At 36.0% G+C, this 15,129-nt stretch overlaps 2 protein-coding genes across 4 annotated transcripts; both read left to right on the forward strand.

Moving 5' to 3' along the window:
- Positions 1-1,486: 1,486 nt before the first annotated feature.
- LOC140842345 (uncharacterized) lies at positions 1,487-5,883 on the forward strand. 3 transcript variants are annotated; one of them, XM_073210157.1, is made up of 9 exons: positions 1,487-1,797; positions 1,974-2,030; positions 3,055-3,252; positions 3,806-4,031; positions 4,174-4,341; positions 4,428-4,559; positions 5,020-5,101; positions 5,350-5,463; positions 5,542-5,883. In XM_073210157.1, exons 1-9 carry the CDS (start codon positions 1,704-1,706, stop codon positions 5,713-5,715), a joined length of 1,245 nt encoding a protein of 414 aa, XP_073066258.1. In that variant the 5' UTR covers positions 1,487-1,703; the 3' UTR covers positions 5,716-5,883. The 3 variants fall into 3 exon arrangements, with proteins under 3 accessions (XP_073066258.1, XP_073066260.1, XP_073066261.1); XM_073210159.1 differs by having other exon boundaries at positions 1,488-1,805; XM_073210160.1 differs by lacking the exon at positions 1,487-1,797 and adding an exon at positions 1,885-1,903.
- Positions 5,884-6,534: 651 nt separating this feature from the next.
- Positions 6,535-14,485, forward strand: LOC140842346 (la-related protein 1A-like). The gene is made up of 14 exons (XM_073210161.1): positions 6,535-6,934; positions 8,110-8,647; positions 8,822-8,990; positions 9,474-9,564; positions 9,850-9,921; positions 10,042-10,574; positions 10,993-11,059; positions 11,536-11,631; positions 11,721-12,061; positions 12,230-12,373; positions 12,533-12,596; positions 13,328-13,473; positions 13,605-13,709; positions 14,004-14,485. The coding sequence occupies exons 1-14, from the start codon at positions 6,662-6,664 to the stop codon at positions 14,155-14,157; spliced, it is 2,793 nt and encodes a 930-aa protein (XP_073066262.1). The 5' UTR covers positions 6,535-6,661; the 3' UTR covers positions 14,158-14,485.
- The last annotated feature ends 644 nt before the right edge of the window (positions 14,486-15,129 follow it).

Raw genomic sequence — 15,129 nt, forward strand, 5'->3', positions numbered from 1 at the left:
GGACTTTCTTGAGGATTTAAGTTACTGGTAAATTAGTTGAGGTACGTAGAGATCAGTTATTTTCACGATGTCTGACAGAGGCATCTGATGATCCTGTGTATGATTTATTTGCTATTTGCTGATTTATGTGATATTATATGCTGACTCGCATATTATCAGTTGGTAATTGATGTGCAAAATAAAATAAAATATTTCTTTTGTTAACACACATTTTATTTTAGTTAGACACATCAATACCACTGAACATATCATATTGAGCCTATCTGTTATTGAGATCCAGTTATATTTCGGTTGAGATCCGTTATATATATGATATGATTTGGTGTCCTGGAGATGTTTGGCTACCTTGATTCGGTTCGGCTTAGGTAGTTGCTGGCATCAAGTGTGAAGCCATATCCCCAGACACTGTCCGCTGAGTCGTGGACGGGTCCGCTGAGTCGTGTACCAGCTCGAGCATATATGTGTGATTGTTGATATCGATCATTTGACTCCTGATATCCTGATATCTTGCACCTATTCATGCATTGCATTCATGCATGGCATCATTGCATTTCTATGTCATATATCGTGGTTTCTTGATGTCTCGTACTGGGGTTACTGACCCTCGAGAGGGGGCTGTCGCGTCTTTTGTGTGTGGACATGACAGGTGGTACAAGTGGTTCGACCTCAGGTGCTCGAGAGGAAGCCTCGGGAAGTACCAGAGCTCCTTGAGAGTAGGCTCAGTTGTATTTAGGTACTGCGTGGTGTTGCTGTCTCCCAGATACTATATGTATATATTTGGAGGATTGTATTATGGTATTATCGAGCCTTGTCGGCTCTATGATATTTTGGTTTGTATATGTCATGATCGTGTCTGGCTGGCACGTGTGTATGCTGTTGTGTTTATTGAGGGCACATGTTGTTTATTTTGAGTATTTGATTTTCGGGTATGTCCTATTTACAGGAAGGTCATGCCGAAATTTTATAGGCCCAACCGCAAATTTTTAACTAACTTTTCCGCTGTTAACTGATTAATCATGATTGCATGTTAATAAATCGTTATTAGGATAACGGGCCCTCACACACCAGTTTTTGTATAAAATTGCTCTTCACCGAACTATAAAAATACGAGTAGTTATTTTGTAAGACGGTCTCGCGAATCTTTATTTGTGAGACGTGTCAATCCTACCGATATTCACAATAAAACATGATACTCTTAGCATAAAAATTAATATTTTTTTATGGATGACCTAAATAAAAGATTCGTCTCACAAAATACGACTCGTGAGACCGTTTCACACGAGTTTTTGCCTAAAAATACATGTCTAAACACAGCAAAAAAACAAATATTAAAATATATAATAAAATAAAAAAAAGTGTATCATTATATGCTTAAAAAAACAAAATAATAATTTTGTGAAAATTAGAATTTTATTATTGTATTTTTTTTAAAAAGATTTTTTTTATTATTCTAAAAAATATTTTGAACTTAGAAAAACTTTCCTATAACCCAAGTGCAGTTGCCAGTTCACTCGGCAATTTGCTTGAAAATTTTATCGTTATTTTAAGGAAGACGACGCAAGCTTCGATATGCATGCGCCATTTGCAGTCGTTCCTGTGTATTATCGTTTGAATCCGTAGGAATCAGTTTTTTCTTTCCTGAGTAGGAATCTGTTCGACTGTAAGAATGACTTACCTCAGTTAAAAAATTGCTCTGTAAAAAGATGAAGTTGCACCCTTTCCCGAAAAATTACCAGAAGAAAAGGTCGGCGAGAGAGAAACGTGTTGATTTTTGTAGCCAAGTCTCCTTGTTTCCAGGCAATTAAGTATTCTTTACTTTAGCCCTCTGTTTCTTTTATCTGGAATTTTGTTTTTATCGAACTGGTAATTTCATATGGATACTGGAATTTTTCGTTTCGTTGAGGTAGGGGTTGTTTAGAATACAGCAAAATGTGGCCTGTTCAATCGTTAATTTTGGCGTTCTTGGGTACCAGGGGCCGATGAGATTTCACAGGGTTTTGCGGCGACCGAGATTCAAGATCAAAGGAATGGTTTGTCTCAAATGCGATTTGAATATTTGGTTTATTTATTGCTTATTTTTGTCCGATCGGAACTTTGTAAGTTCAGGCCTCTTTTATTTTTCAGTCTTAATACCAGTAAATTCAAATTACTAGTGCAAAAGACAGTAGAAATTTTTATTCACATGCATAAAGTAGTGTTGGGTAAGTCATCGTCATGCCTTCTCAAACAAGTTGCTGTTTTCAGTTTTTTTTTTTTAAAGGATGCTGTTTTCTTGTGCAAAATGTGAGTTATGCTCTATTTGCTTCATTCTTCAAGATCCAGAGCCGCAAACGCTCTATTTCTTAGTTGTTCTACAAAGTAAGTGACGGTTGTGCAATAATCTGATTGAAAACATGTGCCGCAAACGCTCTAATTCTTAGTTGTTCTACATAGTAGTCACGGTTGTGCAATAATCTGATTGAAAACATGTGATACAAAATGGCATTTGGGACCACGCGGAGTTGGACTTGAGGAATGCATGTGATGTGGTAGCATTGAGTTATGCTGGAACAGTCCACTTGGAACTTGATAATAAGTTTGAAGAAGTAGAGATTTTATGATGATTCATGTTAGCTATACTGATGGTGCATAGAAAATGATTAAGGAGCAAAATGTGATTATTTTCTTTCATCATTTTTTGGTTTAACGAGTTTTTCAAATATATAAAAAATGGAAGGTGAACGATCTTTGGATTGTGGAACAGATGCCAAATTAGGTATTTTAAGCATGAAGAGTCTTACCCCAATTAGAAAATCAAACTAAATGGTGGAAACCATATCATTTTATATATTGTTGTTCAAAATCTAAAGTGACATGCCTTTCATTGAATGGTTGTCAGTCATTCAAATACGAATTCCACATTTTGAAGTATTGGTAATTTAACTAATGCATGATGTGTCCTTGTCAGTATAAAAATCTTTGTTCTCATAGTTCCTGATAACATGTGAACAAATGCTGAATTTTTTTATGCTTTATAAAGGTGCAGTGGATCACATTTTTTTATTTTGATGTTAGATGGATACAACAACACAGTGAAGTATTTTGTGCGAGTTATGGCAAGTCAATGTGTCGATGAGGAGCTAGAAAGTCTCCCAGGACCTGAAGAAAGAAATCTCCTCGATAGATGTTTACCGGTGTTATTATCCCCTCGAGGTCCAAGATCAAAAGGAAAAGTTGCAAGGAAGGGAGGAGTGCCGTTTAGTCCTAACCCTGGTATATTCAATAATATTATATGTTGTATATGTTTTACCCATTAAATATTCTGATACACTGAAGTAATTATTCTTTTTTGAAATACAGTGATTATCGAGTTTTGTTTCGTTTCGTTTTGTTATTTAAAATGCATCTTTACTAAAGTCTTGTGAGACATCTGCTCAAGCTCCTAAGTATATGGTTTTTGGAAACTGATTTTCTTATTAGTAATTGTGGACATAGTTTTATGTTTCGATACATTTGTGATTTTTGACGTTTTGAAAATTTGCTATATTGTTAGAATTGATCAGATTAGCTTGGAACCGATTCTGCTTTAAATTATTATTTGAAGTTCCAAGTACCTCGAGTCAATCCATAACTGAAAAGATTCGATTCATCGATATAAAATTATCTAGTGTGATAAAAACTTGTTACTAATTAGCATCAAGTTGATTAAGGATGTACTTGATAAGGCTTCTTTTTCAAAGGATGTGTGGACAGACACGATCAATCTCTTGTATTCTGTTTGTATATCGACCAAATATTTGATTTGCTGATGAAAATTTTGGAATAGGAGATGTTTCTGTGGGAAGAATATCCAATGAACTAAAGGGTACACGTGCATCTTTAAAGAGTCGGAAGAGGAAAAATAAGCAAAAAGGTGAGTCGAGTGATTCTGAAGAAATTATTCCCAGTCGTATTCGTTTTCATGGGCAAGCGAGGAGGGCTCGGAACAGCTGTAATACAGGACCCACTGAACGGGCAAAGTTGGACTCTGCTACATTCCTTCACTACTTCATGTAAATTATTTGAATAACGCTGTTTTATGGGCTAATAATTCGTTATGTTGAATTTTATATAATAATATAAATATGGCTAAGTTAGAATGCAACACTATGCGGTACTTTCTTGGTTTACTCATGAAAACCTATATACATGTAGGCATATATGGAATGATTTTTCTGAAGAAAAAGTGAAGTTGGTTGCATTTTTCGACCCTTTATGGTTTAATTTGTATGCTGATGAAAGAAATAGATCGATGGTTCTGAATTGGACAAAGGAAATGGGTATATTCTCGAAGAAATATGTTTTGGTTCCAATCGTACTCTGGTATTTTCTTCTCTGAATTTATGCAACAAATAACCAAAAGTTACAATTTATTTCGGAGTTTTAGTATTGGCATATCATTTTGGTAGGTCTCATTGGAGTCTCTTGATCTTCTGCAACTTGGGTGAAAGTATAGATTCAGAAAGTGACACTCCGTGTTTGCTATTATTGGATTCTTTGCATGCAATAGGTCCTAAACGACTCGAGCCTCTAATAAGAAGGTATTTTTTTCCTAAAATTTTGGTAAGTTGGCATTTTAAAAAATTGTCGGTCAATACGTTTGTTTCCTGATATTTTTCTTGGTACAACATAAATAGACCTGGAGCATGATACTTGTTGAAGTGTAACAATTGCCCATTCTGTCCTATTCCGATGCTCCAGACACAATGATCAGATCATAATGATTGGATGCTTAAATAGTTTAAAAATATTTGAGTTGCATAGTTACACTAGTCGCATGTGTATAGTATAAGTTACTGGATGTATCAAAATATTTGCGGGCCTTACATAGAATATATGTGAGACTTATGTAAAACTCATTAAGTTCAGCGGCCTAGGATAGATTGGGATTTTTTTAATAACAAATTCAGTGCAATATAAATCAGCCCATGTTCCCTACTGTGTATAACTTAATTATAATGGGTGTCTTATTCAAAACATTTTATTTCTTTTCTTTTGCAGGCTCCTCTCCGACATATACAAAATAGAGGGAAGAACGGAAACTAGAGAACAACTTAAAAAAATGCCACTGTTGATTCCTAAGGTACATTTTTCATGTCCATTGTCACGCATATATTTTGTATGGAAATCAATCAAATTTTGGACAGAATTTTGTCAGGATAAAGGTTGATTGTTGTTATAAACTTATAATCTTTTTTCTTCTTCCTGAATGCATGTTGAAAATTTGATTTTTGCCCCTAAAAACCTCAGAGTTTTTTGGGCGACCTAGGAAGCCCTCACTGTATCTTCCCCAACTCAGTTTGTTACTGTTAATTAATGTGACTTGAATAGGTACCACAGCAGAAGAAGGGCGAGGAATGTGGATACATTGTTCTCTATTACATAAGCTTGTTCGTAGAATGCGCTCCTGAAAATTTCAGCGTATCCAATGGCTACCCTTATTTCGTGAGTTCCATATTTTACTATTTTTCCTCATGTCCACCAGGTTTTGGAACCATTTCCATTCTTGATACTGTGATGCAGATGAATAAAGACTGGTTTACCGTCGAAGGACTCGAGTCTTTCTACAAAAGGCTGGATTCTATTCCTCCTGTCTCATATGATCAAGACGATTCCGCTTCGATGGATTCTGATGCATGTGTCGAAACTACTTCTGCAGACAAGAGTCGTAGTAATACGGTTATTTGTCTAGACTAGAACTGAATCAGACTTCTTTGTGTTGCATGAAAGTTGATGCATTAGCTTGTTTGAAACAATGTAGTTGAGAAAGAATTAGCTTAGTTTGTATATGTATAATTTTAGTTGATCGAATTGTAAGATGGTGTTAGAATCAAGAAAAACAAGTAAAGATGATGAACAGGGAAACATACGAGGGCTCAGTCGAATAATCGGCTTAAACAATAGGCGCGCTTAAATTTTGTTTGGTTAATGAGATTTGTTTATTCAAAAAACCTAACCTCAGACTTATAGCTTAAATATAAAAGATAATAAGAAATGATATTTTAAAACAATCTATTATTTAATTAAATAATAATGCTTAAATAATCACTTTAAAGAATATTGTAGTGCTGTTTTGGAGGCAGGCATGAATAAATAAGTTTGTATAATCAATGTGTTTAATCATATATTAGCGCATCGGCACATACGTAGAATGTTTGTACAGTTTTATTTTTGTAATTTATGTTAACAAAATCTAAAAATTTCACGAATATAGAAGAAAATATATTGGACTAAAATTCGGCTTCACTGTAATTTTGGTTGTAAAGGCTTCATTTTGTATGACTTTTTGTGGAAGTGAGACGGCCTTCTTAATGTTTAATATTAATTGGTCTAAACGGAAATCAAGATTGATACGTAAATACCTATTATATTCCAATTATCTATAGTTCATCTGCTAATGATGTTTAATAAATTTCTGATGACATTTTCGATTTTGAGTCCAATCAAAATAAATAAATAAATAATAATAAATAAATAAACGGCCATAGTATAAATTTCCACCCACAGTCAAAACTGTCCACGCGCTGTCTGAAACCTTTTGTATAACCCTATTAGTGCATCACTCTCTTCCTCCCACAAAACACACAGACTCCATTGCCGCTCTTTTCTCGCGCAATTCTCCACCTCTATTCTATCAACCAGAATGGGTACAGGGGACAACGGGGCTGGTGGTGATCAGCTTGATTGTCAAAAAGATGACGTTGTTGATGTGCCGCCGCCAAAGTCGCCATGGAAGGCATCCTCCGCCGCCTCCTCTCCGGCGCTGGGCGCTGATTCAGACACGTGGCCAGCTCTTTCTGACGCTAAGCAACGGCATAAGAGTAACGACATTGTGGATTCCGGCTCCAGCAAATCACCTCCGCCACAAAAAACCGAGGCTGATGACTGTGCTGCTCCTCCGGCGGTTCCTGCGCCGGTTGGTGAAGTTTTTTTTTATTTTTTGATTCTTCATGTGTTTTGGGTTTTTTTTAATCACATGTTTTGGGTTGTGTGTCTTTTATTTGTGAGAGCAGTTGGTATTTGTGTTTGGGTTTTTGCCTGAGGATGTGAGGTAGATACATGTTAAAAATAAGTAACTTGATGCCGATGGACGATGGCAAAATAATCTTTTTTTAAATTGAGAAAAGAGTATAGATTGAATCATGCTTATGTTTTGTTGAGAAAACTGTAAGAGGCTTTTGTTTTGAAAAAAAAGTATATATATATTTTTTTAGGTTTTACAAAATTTGTTTAATCTTTTCTGCAGTTATGGAGTATTTATGTCATTATGTGTGTAGTCTAGATGAGTCAAGAGGTGGAGAGGTCTTTTGAGGTGCATCTTTATAATTAAGAGAACTTGAAAAACATGTTGTGTCTGAAAAAGGAATTTTTGAATATCAATGCATGTGGCCGAATATTCTTATTATCGGAAAGTTTAGGTATTACCCCGATTTGAAGGTGTGTTCTGCTCCATTTCGGTTATTTTTGTTATCTCTATGGAAATACATGTATGTGTATTCAATGTAGTCTGTTTTATCCATTATTTTAAACAGGACAAAGAGATTTTTGTCCTAGGCCTCGTGTCAGAAAAGGAAAAAAAATAAATTCTTCATTTTGAGCCTTAATCCTTTGAGCGATAACCACATGAAAATGTAATGGATCGCAGCCGAAAATATAACCTGCAAAGTGATGTGGCAAATCGGTTGAATAATTACATGTTACATAAGGTTTAAGAAGCTCATTATGTCAGATTTTTTGTCGTATTTTACCGGTTTAGAAAATTCACTGCTTGGTTCCATGTGCGTCAATGGTATTGTATCTATTAATTGAGTAGATGTGCCATGTAGACCTACAATTATGAGCTTGCCGTGTCGTATAAAACGTGGCTCATTTTTCTGTTTCCTCATTTGTTATTTTTCCTTTATTTATAATTTCTCTATTGGCTGAAAAAATATCTCGTCCCATGTAGAAAAGGTAGACGATCACTTGCATGGTCGATGGCTATTGGGTGCTATTTTTCTGTTTGTATCCATCCACACAAATACACCATAGCCGGTTCCATGTGCATGATTTATCTGTAGCTTACTTGGCAGTTTAATCTACTTTTTCCAGTCTAAGGTGGAGCAGCAGAAGATGAATGGGCGGACTAGTTTTAAAAATCCTCGTAGGCCCAGTGCTATGCATCAAAACAAAACAGGACCTAAGCAGGCCCCAAATGGTGTACCTCAATTTCCTGTACCTTTGCAATATTATGCAGCACCGGTGACACCAGTATATCATGCAATGGTACCCATGGCACCAATTCCACCTACTGGATATACTTATCCATTACCCCCTGGATCTTTTCCTAGACCTGATACGCAGTCTGGAAATTCTGGCAGTGATACTACAGCACAAGATTTTGTTCCTCTTAAGGATGGGGCATTTCGGCCTTTCCCACATGCAGATTCAGGCGCCCATGATTCCAATTCTGTTGAAAGTAGTCCAAGGGCAAAAGAACGCGGTCGCCAAGTGAATCCTTCCTGGAATAATCAGAGGCCAGCGGCTTCTAACAGTAACTTTCATTTGCAACAAAATATGGGGCCAAGACCTTTTTTTAGGCCTCCGTTTTCTGGTCCCTCTGGCTTTGTAGATGGACCCAATCTCCCAGGTAATTGAATTATTGTTTATGGTGCTGTTTGATAAATGAAAATAATTTCAGATGGAGATTCCTCTAGTTATTTTTGAATTCTTTTCTTTTTGCTTTTGCTGCTTTTCCTTTTCCTTATTTTTATTTTCAAAGTATTTGCTTTGTACATTCCTGAAAAGGCCATTGATAATATAGGTCCACCTGGAGTTATCTGTTATTTTCCTGCGGCTCCTCCAAGCTTTGTTAGAGTACCTTATCCACCATTTTTAGTTCCATATCCTCCAAGCTTTGGTGTTCCCATGCCTCCCTCGCCAACAATAGCCTTGAAAGCTAATATTGTGAGGCAAATTGAATATTATTTCAGGTGAAGTGTCTAACAAAGATCTGTCTGGCATTATATAAATTATTTAGTTTGAATGGCAGTTGAAAATGCATTTCCCCTCCCCCTCACGGAAAATAAATCCTGGTCTTGTCTCCTCGTATTTTATGATGAGGAAATGCAATTTAAAATTCTTTCTTGGAGTTTTTGTGTCAACTACAATACTATAATTTTGTGTCTTATAGCTGTGATGTTTATCCCTGTCTAATGAACAGGAAAACTTTGGCATTCTGCAGGTGGAGTCTTGTCTAATTACATTATTTTTTGCAAAATAATAACTATAATGATTATCTACGGTGATGGGTGATACCTGTTTTGTTGAAACATGCTGTTTCTTTGGTATTGTGATAAGTATAACAATTACTTAAACCACTGCATTTGTAGTAAATAATGGAAGTGTGGACATTTTAAGTTTCTGTGAAACTTTTACTGTGTAAGCTAAATAATATAACTCTTTTACTTTCTCAGTGACCAGAATCTTCGGATGGATAATTATTTGATTTCCTTGATGGACAGCCAAGGTTGGGTTCAGATATCTGCTATTGCTGACTTTCCGAGGGTAATCCTTTACAGATTTATTGTGTCATCTAAGTGGTGAACTTGAACAGTACATGGGGTTTTTTGCTCTTTTTTATGTCTTTTCTTCCCGGGGATGAATGTTTGCAATAGATAGTCTTACTAGACGATCCCAAAATATTTGCTCTTTGGTGCGTGGAGGGTGGATGTGGGTGGTGTTAGGATTTTGCTGTGCCTTTGTCTCCTGTGCGTGATTTGGTTAGTCAAAATTCAGTCTCTTTTAATGGGAAATTATGCCAACTAAATTTCATCACTAATTGTGATTCAGGTTAAAAGAATGAATGCAGAGATACCATTTATCTTGGATGCATTACAGGCTTCAGAAACCATTGAAGTGCAGGTTGGATAATTCGCTCTTTCATTTATCCTTGATCATGACATGGAGAGTTTTCTTTTACGCCTTTTCATTTCTTGCCCAAATAACTTTTCCCTTGATACTCTTTGATATTCAATCTTACAGGGAGAAAAGATAAGGAGACGGGACGGGTGGTCAAAGTGGATTCCAGCTTCTGTTACCAGTAAATCTCCATCTTTTGTTTCAGATGCTTTGAAGATCGATGATCTCGATGAAAATAAAAAGGAGAGCTCAGAAGGAATGAATAAACTTCCTTCGCCAATTGGAAACTCCATGGATCATGCACCACTGATTACACTTTCTAATAAAGAATGTGTTATTGACCATACAGAGACAAACAGAGTTAATGCCCCTTTCACTGAAGAAGTACAAAATTTTACTTCAGGAAATAGCAGTGGGATTTTTGGTGTGGAACTCGGTAACGACTCAAAGTTCCCACCTATGTCACAAGATGCTAATTCTGCAAAATCAATTATCCTTGAAAATTGTGTAAAAAGAAAGATGCCGGTTCTTCCAAATCTGGATGTGCATAATCTGGATGGTTCTTCTAATGATTTTTGTAGCACATTTATGCTCGATGAAGAACTGGAAGTGGAGCAAAAAGTGGCAAGGGCTTGTAATCATTCTACCGTCGGAAGGTATTCCATGCTCCATCACCTTTATCTTTAATTGTCAACTTCGAGTTTGTTCTAATTTTTTGTTTAGCCATGGACTTATGCTTGTTAAGTTCTTGAAAAGGAATAAGATCCCAAAGATAAGATTGAACTCTTGTGCATGTGGCATTGAAAATTATAGTACGGCCTCATGGTTCGGTTGCTTGTTATGTGTTAATTCTCACGCCTCTATGTTCTGGTGCGAGGAAAAAAACTTTTATGCGACCGAGTTCCTTTAAATTCATTGGGTTTCATATTCATGAAGTCCAATCATGTGTTATATTTTGGAACTTTGTTCCAAATAATATCTAGTACGACTCTTTTTACATGTCCATTCTCTTTGAATTTAACATGGAATTTGGCATGAGTTTTACCACTCTCATTCTGACCAAATTTTGTGCAGGGATGATGATGAGGACAATGAAGTTGTCAACGATCATGCTGTCGAAAGGCTTGTAATTGTAACTCAGGTGAAACCCTAAGTTATTTGCTTGCTTGTTTTCAACTTCCTGCGAGTATATATTTTTGGGTTCTCAGAATGTTTCTGTGATGTTAATTATTGTTCTGTTTTCTTTATATGAAAAGGCATTTGTATGATCTATAAACAAGTACTTCAGCTTTGAGCCCTATAAAAAGGTCAAAAAATGGCTTTCGTCATAATCCTGGCCCAGAAGTATATTGTCAGATGTAAAACGTCAAATCTAATTAGAAATTTTGCTTTTACGTTTGATGGCATCCATTTTTCACCTAATTTTCTGTACTTTTAGTAAGGAAATTCAACTTGAAAGAGTGTTCTTGACTGCTTGTGTTCCTCCATATTTGGGGGGTGGGCAGGGTCTTATACTGACACAGTTAGCTATCAGTTTTTTTACAAGAGTGCTTTCTGTGTTGTTGAACAGAAGATATATGATTAAGATATACTGGCTAACTAGGTTGTGTGATACAGAATATTCGGATCACCAAAGTGGCTGGCAAAGAATCAAAAGCCATGTCCAGTGAGCTTGCTTCTGCCATAAATGATGGCCTGTATTTTTATGAGCAGGTTGATGGAAATATTTATGGGAATTTTTTGTTACATTTTGTGTCAAAAGATGAAGAGTTGGTTCTATATTTATATATTACAATTTTCAGGAGTTAAACTCGAGACGATCTCCTCTTAGGCTTGATAAGCCTGGCAATGAAAGAAGGGATGAGAACTTCAGACATTCTCCCAAAGGTGCTTCTGAATTGCATTTGAGGGTTCCCGATCATTCTACTGGGGGAAGTAGCTGTGAAAGCCCTCATAATTCTAACTTTCGAAGGAAGAAAGGCAAAGACAGCTCCAAGCAGCATGCCATTTATAAGCAGCGACTTTTCCCTGGCAACTTTAAAGCTCGTGGAAGTGGCCGAAACAGCCTTGACAAGATATCTGAAAGTCCACCTAGTGATTCTGTTGGTTTTTTCTTTGGTTCTACACCTCCTGATAGTCATGGGTGAGCATCAATATTGCCTCGTGCTTCATTGGCAATATGATTTCCTTCTTCTGTTTAATGATCGATAAAATATGAATTTAACTTAAAAAGTGGGACGATTTTTATAAAGGTTTTTGCTGAATTTTACTATCTTCCAATGAAAGTTAAGACCCAAATTTAATTTTGCAGGCTAAGGCTTTCAAAGTTGAGTGCTTCACCTCGCACAAATCTCTCAGGCAGTAGCCCACCAGTTGGTTCTGTGCCAAAGTCTTTTCCACCATTTCAACATCCAAGTCATAAACTCCTGGAGGAAAATGGATTCAAACAGCAGCTGTAAGTAGATCTATTTTAGAGGCTTTTTAGTATGCTAATGAAATTCTGAGCTTAATTAGTATAAGAAATGTTAACTAGTGAACACATTCACGTGCAATTTTTTTTTAGCTTTTTTCTGCTAAGAGTTTGATTTCTTGACTGGGTCATTTATTTTCTCAGCTACAAGAAATATCACAAACGCTGCCTTAATGATCGGAAGAAAATGGGCATTGGTTGTAGTGAGGTAATTTAATTATTTCAGGAAAAGCTCGTCCCAATGATTTTTTGAAGACGATTATTTCTTGGTTTTTGTGAAATGATATATTTAGAGTAGCATGGTGGATCATTATAGAAAATATTGCATGCTTTCTTCATGTCTAATATGTATCCATTCACATTCATCCACTTTACCATTGTTTAGTTGGTTTATAAGTTGCGGTCGATTGATACTTTATAGCAGATTCTAAATGCGAACTTCTTCAAGAGATGGGTATGTATGCTTTCTTCTTCAAATTACCCTTCTTCATTTCTAATATTTTACCAAACTTTACTCTCGTTTTCACATTCTTCACCCAAAACCAAATTTCCCTCATTTTTATTTCACCTAAAATAATATTTACTGGTAACTTTCAACCGATTATATTATTATATACAGGTGACATTAATGACTCAACACTTCTTACTTGACATCTTGAGTAAAGAAATGTAAACCAAACACATGAAATTCTCTTGTACATTTTCTAAGAACACCAAAAACAAACCAAGCATTTTCTAGATCTTCCTCTCTAAATTTAGTTAAACCTTTTTTGTTTATCTGGCTGGGTTTCATCTGTCCTATATTTGGTATATAATCGCAGTAGAGAAAACATGCTATTCTGTCCCCAAAACATGCTATTCTGCTGTGGACATAGGCGTAGTATCTCATTTTGTGCTTGGTGTGATATAGATATAACATATGCCTCCCCGTGATTGCAGGAGATGAATACATTGTACAGGTTTTGGTCTTATTTCTTAAGGGACATGTTTAACCCTTCTATGTATAACGAGTTCCGAAATGTGGCTTTAGAGGATGCTGCTGCTGGTTATAATTATGGAATAGAGTGCCTTTTCAGATTTTATAGGTAGGTTTCCTGCATGGCTTAGTTCACTTTTCAAAATTACTTGGCTGATTATTTAAGTTCACTGTGTTCCCCCATGATTATGTGGCTAGATTCCATTCTCCGATTCTATTAAGTTTTAACCTTTTTTCCAGTTATGGTCTGGAGAAGGAATTCAGAGAGGACCTCTACGACAACTTCGAACAGCTGGCTCTTGACTTCTATACAAAAGGAAACCTTTATGGCCTGGAAAAATATTGGTAACCAAAAAAGACCTTTAAACGTTTCTTTTTGTACCTTCCCTTAATAATGGTAAAATTGCAATACTGGAGACTCCAGAAACCGTGTTACAAATGACCAACCACAGAAATTGTGGTAAATAAGTGTCAATAGAATATCAATCTGCCTCATGGCACGGGACCGGAGAGGTTTTTAAAGCTTGTGTCACTAGAATAAATAAAGCAAAACTATTCTCGATATTATTTTCTCTGTGTCTCTGATTCTAGTCCCTCGCCTTTCTGCTGTTATCATAATCCTTTTACTTGGGTTTGCAGGGCATTTCACCATTATCGAGAGGCCAGTGGCCAAATGGAAACGCTAAAGAAACATCCAGAATTGGACAGACTGCTCAGAGAGGAATACCGTACTTTGGATAACTTCAACCGTGCCAAAGGTCAAAGTGGTTCAGTAAAAGAGGTCAACCAGTGAGTATATTATTGACTAGTACAATCAAGTGACAAAGGCAAAAATTTTGGGAAGATAATTCTAACAGCTCAGAAAGGGAAAGCGAATTCAAAACATGGAACAAAAGATGTTTTCTGTACAGTCTACAAGTTGCTGGATGATGCTAATATGTTTGGTAAGGCGTCTGTGTGTTTCATTTTGAAGTCGTGTAACGGCTTGATGAGACATTTTCTTTTGCTGACCGAGTCTGTAACTTGTACGTAGGGATAGAATCGAGGTTTTTCAATAGATAGACAATAAAGGTGATAACATGGATTTTATGGAGGAATTTTAATAAATTAGCTTTGAAACTTATGCTCTTGTTTGTTGAGTGCTTTTAGCTTCAACGTGGAACCTTTGTATTCAGCAGGTTAGTCGTACGTTTGAGGTCAATTTGAGTGGCTTGACCAACCGAAGTCACTAGCAAAGAGCTTCTACTGAAGCTTATGTGAATAAACATCTCCGAGTCTAGTAACCATAGTATGGAAAGCTCATCCCTACTCGAAATTGATGAAGGCTTGATTGCATATTTTGCTGACAAGTATCTTTTAAATGGGCTCGAGTGAAAAAAAATCTTTTAAATTTTTTTATATAATATTTTAAATCATTAAATATTTTTACCTCAATGTTTTGGAAATTTAAATATTTGATAATTTGTTTTACAAAATCTAAATAACATTTTGCATAATTACACGTTAAAATTGATTAATGTATGTTTATTGGTGACAATTCACAACGAGAAAATTAACAAGTGTTTATTTAAAAAATAAAAATTGGTCCGATCAACAAGAGATCTGAGCACTATATCATATTAGGTAGCGGTGCCATGGACCCCCTAAACTGTTTTCTTGCTTTCCAGGTCCTGTTAATTAGATTGCTTTGTCCTTTAGTGAGTATTGTGTACACACGAGATTTTTTTTAAAAAAAAATATGTAAGTAATTACTGGATAAAACTAA

The sequence above is a fragment of the Primulina eburnea genome, chromosome 10, assembly GCF_022965805.1.
Source record: "Primulina eburnea isolate SZY01 chromosome 10, ASM2296580v1, whole genome shotgun sequence".
NCBI lineage: Eukaryota > Viridiplantae > Streptophyta > Magnoliopsida > Lamiales > Gesneriaceae > Primulina > Primulina eburnea.

Excerpts from the sequence above, each read along its gene's own strand:
- LOC140842346 (XM_073210161.1), top strand. The coding sequence starts at position 6,662 with ATGGGTACAGGGGACAACGGGGCTGGTGGTGATCAGCTTGATTGTCAA. Across the intron at positions 8,648-8,821 it reads AGATGGACCCAATCTCCCAG|GTCCACCTGGAGTTATCTGT; the intron begins GTAATTGAATTA and ends TTGATAATATAG. Across the intron at positions 9,922-10,041 it reads CAGAAACCATTGAAGTGCAG|GGAGAAAAGATAAGGAGACG; the intron begins GTTGGATAATTC and ends TCAATCTTACAG.
- LOC140842345 (XM_073210157.1), top strand. The coding sequence starts at position 1,704 with ATGAAGTTGCACCCTTTCCCGAAAAATTACCAGAAGAAAAGGTCGGCG. Across the intron at positions 2,031-3,054 it reads GATTCAAGATCAAAGGAATG|ATGGATACAACAACACAGTG; the intron begins GTTTGTCTCAAA and ends TTTTGATGTTAG. Across the intron at positions 5,102-5,349 it reads TGCCACTGTTGATTCCTAAG|GTACCACAGCAGAAGAAGGG; the intron begins GTACATTTTTCA and ends TGACTTGAATAG.